Here is a 10,273-nt window from a genome sequence, read left to right as displayed (position 1 = left end):
CTGACCAAAAACACTAAGAGTCTTTACTTTTAAAAATGAATTCCAGCCAAATTACACAAGCACTTATATAAGGTGAATATGGAGGCGGGGCAAGGGTGTGGAGAGTTTGAGGCCAGCCTGGGCTATGTGGGCAGATCCTGTTGTTTCATGTTTTCAGAAAGGTCTTGTTTATAGACTTGAGAGAAGCCAGCTAGCCCTCCAGCCCATCTAACCACCATGGTGGAGACCTCCTATGTGGTGTCCCTGGGACAGAGTGGCACAGGCCTTCCTCTCCTGAGCCCTTAGACATCTAAGGGACACAAAAGCAGCCAGTGAAAGAGGAGCTGGGGAATTGGGGACAGGGTATAGAGCCCCGAGCTGTGGTAGAGCCCGGGCTTGTTTTTAGGTACAGGTCCACGTGTACTGTGGTGTTGTAATCTGTGTTCCATTGCTGTGACCAAACTCCCCAGACTCGGCACTGTATGTGGAAAGAGGTTAATTTGGTTCATGGTCTGGAGTCTTGACAGCCCCAGATAGGGCAGCCACATCTAGACACTGCTTGCACTGTGTGGACTCAGGGTGAGGGGTGGGGAGGGGAGGGAGCTGGTGGAGTCAGAACTAGAGCAGGGGCTCCACCTGCTTGTCACCACCCACATCACTGCCTCTCAGCACTGCCACACGGGGGACCAAGGCTCAAGGTGGGGCTGCTGTGTGTGGCCTAGCCAAGTGCAACCATAGCTGCCTGTCCCTCTTACATGCTGTTTTATGTTGTCATAGTGATATTAACAGGGTCCACAGAGTAATTCTGGCTGGCCTGGAACTCCCTGTGCTGACCAGGATGACCTCAGTCTCACAGAGATCACCTGCCTCTGTCTCCTGTGTGCTAGGACTGAAGTGTTTGACACCACACCAGGCATTGTTAGTGGATTTTACCAGTGCTTACAGCCAGCCACAGGGGAAGCTGAATTCACCACACACTCACACCACACACACACACACACACACACACACACACACACACACAGAGTAACAAGAACACCATACACACAATATACCACACATACATCACACACACACACACACAAACACACATGACACACACATGCTACACAATCCACACACAACACTGATACACACACACACCATACAAACACGCTATACACACACATGACACACACAACCCACATACACCACACTCACAAACATATTCTACACACACACACAACACACCTAGCATACACATATACCACAAACACACACCACCTAAAACAACATACATGTACACATATATGCAAGACATACCATAGCACAATACATACTGTAGAAACAAACACGCCATATAACCCGAACACTCCACACATCCACATACTACACACACCCACAAACACAACTCAGAAACACACACATATTTCATACATCACACACATATGTAAGTATACCACACACATACACACCTATGCCACACACACACAGTCCAGACACAATCCGCATACACCAACACCACACACAGACATACACATAACACACAGCACACACATGCTCCACAAACTCACATACCATAAACACACAATATACACACACCACCCAAAACAACACACATGCACCCCCACACCACACATACATATTACAGAAACGCATACAAACCACACAACCATATGCTACACACACACACACACACACACACACACACACACACACACACACACACACAACACACACTCCCTTTTAGGAATTTTATGAACCCATGGTTAACCTGGGCCTGATCCTATATGAAAAATCCAAGAAACATCAAAAAGAGGTATAAGAGGGCCAGTTTAGCTGGGTAGAGCACACATTTAATCCCAGCACTCAGGAGGCAGAGGCAGGTGGATTTCGGAGTTCAAGGGCAGCCTGGTCTCCACAGAGATGTTCTAGCACAGGAGGGCAATGTCTAGAGATGCTACCTCAAAACAACAAGGAAGAGATCAAGTTGAAGGATGACTTCAACAGCAGGAGGACTTCAGGGTTAGAGAGTGGTTCAAGGAAGCCATGAAGCAAGGGAAAGCTGGGGGCAGGGACAGAAACAGTCAGAGCAGCGTCCCCAAGTGTCTGGGATCTGGTCTATCCTAGACATTGACTACTGGGGAGACTTTTAAGTAAACCTAGATTTCCCTTCATCACAGGGTGACCTAGGGCTCATCCTGGAGGCCTGGTTGAGGGGCCTGTTGCCTGGCTCCCTAGTCATTTCTTTTGGTCTTCATATGACATGGAACCTTGAGCAGAGCACTAAGAGGGGGACCAGGCTAAGACAAGGCCCTTTGTTGACCAGGATCTTATCCTCTTGCCAAAATACACATCTCCCCTGACACAGCCCCAGGGAGTGTCACACAGGGTTCTGGGAGGAGTCTGGAGGGGCTCAGACACAGCCCCTCCCTGCCCACTGAGCAGCCCAGAGCAGGTATAGAAGGGACCTGAACTAGGTAGGAGCACCTGCCGCCATTACCATGAAGCTCCCTGGTGCTCTCGTGTTGCTTGGGGCTGCCCTGCTCCTGACCTCAGGGGGAGGTAGGTACTAGGCTGTGGGTGTTGGGGATTTTGGGGTTTCCAGGGCGCTCACACCTTCACTTACCCAGCAAGGACTCCTGTGTTCTGACATAAGGTTTCAACGGAGGATCCCTTTTCTTTGTGTTCCAGATTGTGGCATTTGCCCAGCTATAAAGGAGGAGGTTGGGCTTCTAGTTGGCCCATCTGTGCCTGACTATCTGATGTTTGTTGAGAAATACAAGAAAGACAACGCAACACTGGAAAATGCTAAAAATCTGAAGACATGTGTTGACAACAAGCTGACAGAGGAAGACAAGGAGAATGTACTCAGTTTGCTGGTGAGTTCTCTTGGGTCTGTCCCGGGAGCTGCCCTGCTCACCCCAGTTAGAGATGGAGCCTGGGCTCCTTCCCACCTCTGCAACTTCTGTGTGCATAAAGAAAGTTGGCTCTCCTAACTGCTGGTTTCAGGAGGATGGGGCAGGAAGGGACACTCAGGCAGCCTGAGCTAGGCCTGGCTGTTCACTCGGCCCAGCCAGACTAGACCCTGAGGATCCCTGTCCCCCTGATACCACTTGGCCTCCTGCAGCCTCTGGCCCAGCCTTCTGGGTGCAGCCCAGGGCCCGGAACCTTTTCTCCAGCCTGGGTCTTTTATCCTAACTTGTCAAGTCTACCACCGCATTCCCAAACACTCATTTTTTTCTTGAACTCTGGATCTCCAAGGCCACTCTGTGGAATCCAGGCCTAGGTGACTCAGGTGCAGCATGTAATTGAGTCCCCTCTTGTCCCTAGAACTAGTAGCATCAGTCACCACCTCAGCTGCTTGTGTCTGAGGGTCATCATGTGACAGGAATCAGTTCACTTGTGGGGTCACACCTGCCTGCAGGCTCTCCTGAGCCACTCCAGGTCCTGCCCAGATGTCTCTCCATTCTGTCCCTCATGTGCCCATGGTGACCTGAGTGCAGGTGGCTCTTTCCGTCAGGCTAAATTGGAGGCTGTTCACAACCCTGCTGTGGTTTGAGGGAGACAGGATGGAGAGGTGGCTCCCTGATCCTAGTCAGGCCCAGGAGCTCTGGCACACAGGTACAGGTCCCTCCCTAGAGGTGTCCTGTGTATGATCAGAGACATCTCCTTCACCTCTGATGGCTCACTGGCTTTCTCTTTGCAGGCTAAAATAGATGCTAACAAATACTGTTGATGAGTCCATCTGTGCCAGAAGACTCAAGGAAGCCACTTGCCTGCTCACCTGCATAGATGCAGCAAGCCCTACCCTACCCTCCAGGTGTCTAAACCCGGATTCCAACAATAAAAGCCTTGCAATTCACAGGGGAGCCTGACTGTTTGGATTTGAGATGGGGCATTGATTAGGTTGGCGGATATGGGGGGAAAAACCAGTGGACATTGACCCATCACTGCTCAATTGCAACAATGACAAAATGCCCTGGCAGCATGCATTAGGCATGCCAGGAGACCACAGTCACTGCAGCCAGAGTGTCTGTGGGACAGGTCCATAGGGCACACACATGACCTCCCCAACTGAACTCCCAGGAGCATGAACAGTGAAGGACAGGGAGGCCCCGTGTGCGTTGAGGAAGTCAGAGCTTCTGGACAACAAAATCTGTCCTTTCTGCCCCCTGAAGGGGCCATGGTCCAGTTGTAGAGAGTACTTGTGTCACAGGGCTCTCTGGACCTCTGTGTTCTGAACACAGATGGGTGTGGACAGCAGGCTCAGGCTTCTGGGGACATGACTTCTTTGTTATTACATTTGTTTAGGATGTGTGTGTATGTTTCTCTCTGTGTGTCTCTGTCTCTGTCTCTTTGTCTCCCCCCACCTGTGTGTGTGTGTGTGTGTGTGTGTGTGTGTGTGTGTGTGGAGGTCAAAGGTGCTATGTAGCATTTCTCCTAATTGGTTTTAATAATAAAAACCCGGAGCGAGATGTCAGATAATTGGTAAACTTTGAGACAGAAGAGAATAAAGGAGCCAACACTATAGGGACTTCTAACCTATACCAAATGCTCAGATGGAAGTGTGGGGGAGGTTCCATGTTCACAAATCCTCCAAATGAAGATGCCTAGAGTCTGCCTCCTCCAGCCTTATGCTCCTGTCTCCACCAGAGGTGTGAGCCACAGGCACCCAGCTCTTATGTCTTTCAGACTGGTTGAATTTCCTGTACCCCAGTGTGGTGTTGAACTCCTGGTCTTCCTGCTTCCTCCTCCCAACTGCTTGGGTTGAAGGCCATGCCCTGGCCTCTATGGTTAACTAGTGTCTACATCCACCCCTGATCTTAAGACAAGCAGTATTTGTTAGAACACAAACAAAAATTTGCATTTCCCCCTTTTGTTCTAAAATTCAAAAAGCTTATAATTAATATAAGAAAAACTATATAGAAAAACTATAATAACTATATACAAAATATCCAGGCAACAAATACATCAACAGTCCGTAAATATTTTACAAATTCACAAGAATTAATCCAGTATCTCTCCTGTTTTGGTGGTTCCACAAGGTTGTACCTAATTCACTTTCTATTCCATCTTCCATTACCAAAAGTGTCTTTGTAAGTCCTTCAACCTTGTACAATTTTCATTTCTTTAGTGAATTTCTTTACTGAATCTGCTTCAAGGTAAGTTATAAGAATAAAGTCTTCAACTCCACCAGAGAACTGAGAAAGAAATAATGTTATCTGATTAAATAGGGTGTGCAAGCAAGGACTTCCCCAAAATGTGACTAATGACAGACACAGCTGGCTTCCTGGGCAGTCACCTAAGTTTCCTCTGAAATATTGGGCATCCATCTTCAGCCTGCAGGCCTAGCAGATCTGACAGACTTTTTCATAAAGCAGGATAGTCTCATGATTTGCCTTACCTTGTCTTGGCAAAGTTCGTAAGTCACTCTTTTTTCTGTGCTGCTTGTCCAATTTGGGCAGCATACTGTCAGCAGTCAAGGCAAAAGCAATTTCTGCCCAGTGGCTAACACTTACCACAAAGATAGTAAACTCAGTGTGGGGTTACTTCACTGCCCATCATCTTCTCTAAAGGAGATTGTTAAAACATCTCAAATGCAATAATCTGCAGAACTTGAAGTGTATGACGGCCTCCTGTCTCCCACAAATTTATCCATTTGATCTTTAAAACATAACTTCCTAGAACAATTAGAAAATTCATCAACTATACTAAAAAATCACACTGCTCTGGAGGACAGAATGGCTTTGGAGGAAGAACTGAAAGTTCCAGAAAGAAAGAGAAAATGTATATTTTGCAAGACTTCTATAATGATTAAATATCAAAGCTATTAGTAGAAATAAATAACCTTATAATTAAGGGATATTTGGTCACATGTGTGGATGTGACTTTTATCACTCCAAAATCTTGGCTCTGTATTGGCCTTTTGAGGAAGCAGATGTTCAATTCTTAGGGACTAGAAACCTATTTCTCGTAAAACAAAGCAAGAGGTGGGTTGAATGCATAGGTTCAGAAGGACACAGAGCAAGGCTGAGGTCATAGGTGTCATATAGATCAGTGAATCTGTCAGTCACGATCTTTGCAGCAGTGGAAACCCAGATAAACACTCCTGCAGTCTCAGACACCCACCTTAGACCATCTCATGTTGCACAAAACAGGCCACAACAACAGGACCAACAGCCCTACTGTTGAAATGGTTAACTGACAATCCCCGCTAGGTTGGCCAATGGCATATGACTTCAGAGAAACTATAGGCCTTAGAACTGCTGGGTCAGGAAAAGCTAAATGCTGGACATATTGAAGAATCCACCAGCCCTTGGAATCTCCTGTATTTATTTTTAAAAAGAAATCTGGAAAATGGAGAATGCTGACAGACCTGAGATGCATAAGTAAAGTAATTCAGCTGATGGGCTGTCTTCAGCCTGGAGTGTCCTTGCAGTCTCTGTTACCTACAGAATGGCCTATCACAGATACTGACTAAAACACTGTTTCCTCACTATACCTTTACTTGAAAAAGATAGAGAAAATGGTGACTTCATGGTGCCTTCACATACTTCTCAGGTGTTCAAGAGATATGAAGGCCTTCCCACAGGAAATGTTGACAAGCTCCCCCCTGACCCGATATTTTATGAAAAAATATTGAAAAGAATTACTGTACAGCATCCACACTCTATGATTTACCATTATGTGTATAATTATGTATATAATTTACCATTATATACCACTGATATTGTATTGAGTGATTTAAAGCCAAACACTTGGAAAAAATATTCAAAGAAGTAAAGAAAGTTTTACCTCTGTGGGGATTACAAACTGCCCCCTAAAAAACAGAGGGGAGATGTATGAATTCCTTGGAATATAAAATAGGTCTACAGAAAATTATAGCACACAAAGGGGAATCAGGAGAATTCAGTTACAGACTCTTAATGGTTTTCAGAAATTCCTTGAGAGATTTCCCTCTACAGACCACGATTGGAGTAGAAGGACATGAATTGAAAGTTTTGAACAAGACACTAAAAGGGGATGAGGACTTGAATCGTACAAAAGAATTCCCAGCTGAAGCTGAAAAAGTACTGGCTCTGGTGGGAAGAAGACGCTGGAGGCCCATGTGGACCGTGAGGATGCAAAGCTTACCTGCAATCTGGTTATGCTACCCTCTAGGAAACGCCCTTCAGGGATTGATGCAGAGGGAAGATATTAGATTGGAGTGGATATTTCTACCACAGATCTGAAAGAAGAAAGACACACGTAGAAAAGATTTCTCATTTAATTTTTAAGGGAAAACTGAGACATTGTCAACTGACAGGAATCGACACAGCAGAAATTACAGTCCCTTTAACTAATGAGGGAATTTCTTCTTTATGGAAAGATAATGAACAGTGGCAAAGACCATGCAGCTCGTTTTCTGGAATGATGAATAACAGTTACAGCAAAAGTGAGACTATAAAATTCATGAAAGGATCTTTTCCCATTCTGTGGGTGGTCGTTTTGTTTACTGACTTTGTCCTGTGCCTTACAGAAGCTTCTCAGTTTCAGGAGGTCCCATTTATTGATTGCAGACCTCAGTGTCTGTGCTTCTGGAGTGATGTTCAGGAATCATTCTCCTGGGATTTTGATGGGGATTGCGTTGAATCTGTAGATTGCTTTTGGTAGTATTGCCATTTTTACTATGTTAATTCTGCCTATCCAAGAGCATGGTTCTGACAATCCAGGCAATGGAGGAGAGGATAACCTAAAAGCCCTTCCCCTAAAATGAGATTGATGACTACTCTTTATGCCATCCTAGAGCCCTCATCCAGTGGCTGATGGAAGCGGAGACAGACATCCACAGATATACACTGTGCTGAAATCTGGAACCTAGTTGAAGAGAGGGAGGAATGAAGAACGAAGGGGTCAGTACCAGGTTGGAGAAACCCACAGAAACAGTTGGCCTGAAAAAGGGAAAGCATGTCGACCCCAGATGCTCTTTGGGAGGCCAGTACGGGACTAATCCAGCCCCCTGATCATGGATGCCAATGGGGAGGCTCCTGCACTCCTGGGAGCCTCCGGAGGTGGACTCGCTTTTTGCCCTGGTGTGTGGGGGACTTCGAGAGCCCATCCCACTTGAAGGGATGCACTCTGTCTCTGAACACATGGGGAGGGACCCAGACCCAGCACAGGAAGATTTGGTGGACTAGGTGGAGCCCCGGTTGGGGGCCCTACCCTGCCTGGGGAGTGGTGGGGGGTAGGTTGGAGGTGGGGGAGAAGGAATGGGGGTAAGGGGAGGGAGAGGGAGAGGGAGAGGGGAATTACATGTGAAACAAGCCTGTTCCCTAACTTGAATTAATAATAATAAAAAGAGAGAAAAAAAATTCATGAAAGGAACTATTTGGGTCCTTCCGTGAATTGTAAGGAAAACACCAATATCTGGAGTCCCTATGTTCTATACTGATGCCAACAAGTCAGGTAAGGGAGAATAAAACTAGAAAATATGAGGACAGTGGTTCAAATCCCATATAACTCTTCAAAGGTTAGAATGGTCTGCCATTGTCACTGTATGAATGGAATTTACATAACCCTTCAATATAGTTACTGACTATCAATACACACAGGGATTTGGCTTACATATTGAAACTTGAATTTATTCCTGATGAAACAGAATTAACTTTCTTTTTATACAATCAGAGGAAACAATCAGGAATAGAATAACCTATATTTGTGACCCACATCTGATCCCATACAGGTCTGCCAGGTTCTCTAGGACAATGTAATGATGAAATTGATCAATTATTAATAGGAAGTAAGAAGGAAGCCTCATAACTTCATAAAAATATGCCATCTCAATAGCAAAGGTTTAAAAAACTATCTTTCCATCACTTAGCAATGACCAAGGAAATGGTAACACATGTCTTAATTGTTCCTTCTATAGCCAGTCATTTACCTGCTGGAAGTAACCCTAAACGTATGCAATGAAATTGAACTTGGCAAATTCAACAGACACAGTTTCAGGTTTCAATGGGCAACTGCTTTGACCTCTGAAAGGGATAAATCTGTAATTATTACATACCTATGAGAAGTAATGGCCATCGTGGGAATACCTGCACATATAAAACTGACAATGCTCCAGCACGTGTCTCTAGTTTGAATAGTATAACACAAAGCCTATTACAGGTAAACCACAGAATTCTACAGGACAAACAGTTGTTGAGGGATCTAATTGCACTTTAAAACAAATGTGTTATAAACAGGAAGGGCGGTCAAGACCACCAAAGAGAGATGGCTTTTCTTAATGCTAATGAGAAAGGAACAGCAGCTGCGGAGAGACATTGGACAATGGGAAAAACCTCTGAGCTAAATCAGCTGGTGACTGCAAGGATGTGTTGACCTCAGAATGGAGACCAGCCTATGTGCTGCATTGGGGAAGGCCTTTTGCTTCTGATTCCACAGGAGAAGAAAAGCTATGGATACCATCAAAATGATTCAAGATTCAGTTTGAACAGGAGAAACCTCTTGGATAAAGGGAAATGGTAGCTCATCCACCGAAGTGATAATCCCACAAATTGTAAGGAAACCTCACAATGTTCGTGGCAGGGTGCTGTTCTTGTCTTTGCAGCAAAATAGAAAGACCCATCTTTAAGAATTCAAAACACTGTGGACATCTAGATGCCTAGAAAAGAAGTGATAGCTATCCAGAAAATATCATCAAGCAAAGAAATTCTGACCTATGATACCAATATTCTCTGTGAGGTAAAATCTCACTACCTCATCATCTGCATCTCCTTACTTCTCAGTGGATGGCTAATCCTGACCCACGTAATTTAAACCTGGCTTTGGATTTGGACTGTGGCTCTCTCCTTCTCTACATCCAAGCATGTTGTTAAGAGAAAAATTCAGAATGTCTGCCTCATATCCATAGAGCCACCTGGTATGGATAGAAGAAAAGCTAAAATTTAGGGACTGTGATGGTCATAACTCTTTTTCTCACCAGAATTCTAGTTCTCCCCATACTTATTTTCCTGTTTTCAGTACCTTTCTTTGGATGTATATCTATAAAATTTTAAACTCTTCCTTTTGTTATTAATGACATTTAAGTTTTCCACATTGAACAATACATTTTGCTAACTGCAGTCTCTGAAGTCTCCAAAAGGAGATGGGGTCACACAATAACAATTCCATCTGATACATTATGATGGCTTAGAGCTGATAAACACAACTCAAACCTGTGATAACGTTAGATTTGGGGAAATTCAAGGAAGCTGTAGTCTCCTATGGCATCCATTCACCAATTGTAAAGCAGATGATAAACACAAGGTCTGTGTGTAATAGGGTTATC

At 44.9% G+C, this 10,273-nt stretch overlaps 1 protein-coding gene across 1 annotated transcript; it reads left to right on the top strand.

Annotated features, from left to right (window-relative positions):
* Positions 1–2,462: 2,462 nt before the first annotated feature.
* On the top strand, positions 2,463–2,840 carry LOC113838002 (major allergen I polypeptide chain 1-like; the record flags this gene model as incomplete). The annotated part of the gene is made up of 2 exons (XM_027433806.2): positions 2,463–2,523; positions 2,653–2,840. Coding segments are annotated over exons 1-2 (249 nt in total), but the record flags the coding sequence as incomplete, so codon positions are not given.
* Positions 2,841–10,273: the final 7,433 nt, after the last annotated feature.

Source organism: Cricetulus griseus, unplaced genomic scaffold, assembly GCF_003668045.3.
Source record: "Cricetulus griseus strain 17A/GY unplaced genomic scaffold, alternate assembly CriGri-PICRH-1.0 unplaced_scaffold_433, whole genome shotgun sequence".
In the NCBI taxonomy this organism is placed as follows: domain Eukaryota; kingdom Metazoa; phylum Chordata; class Mammalia; order Rodentia; family Cricetidae; genus Cricetulus; species Cricetulus griseus.
The sequence above is the reverse complement of the archived record's forward strand: the minus strand, read 5'-3'. Positions and strand labels throughout refer to the sequence as shown.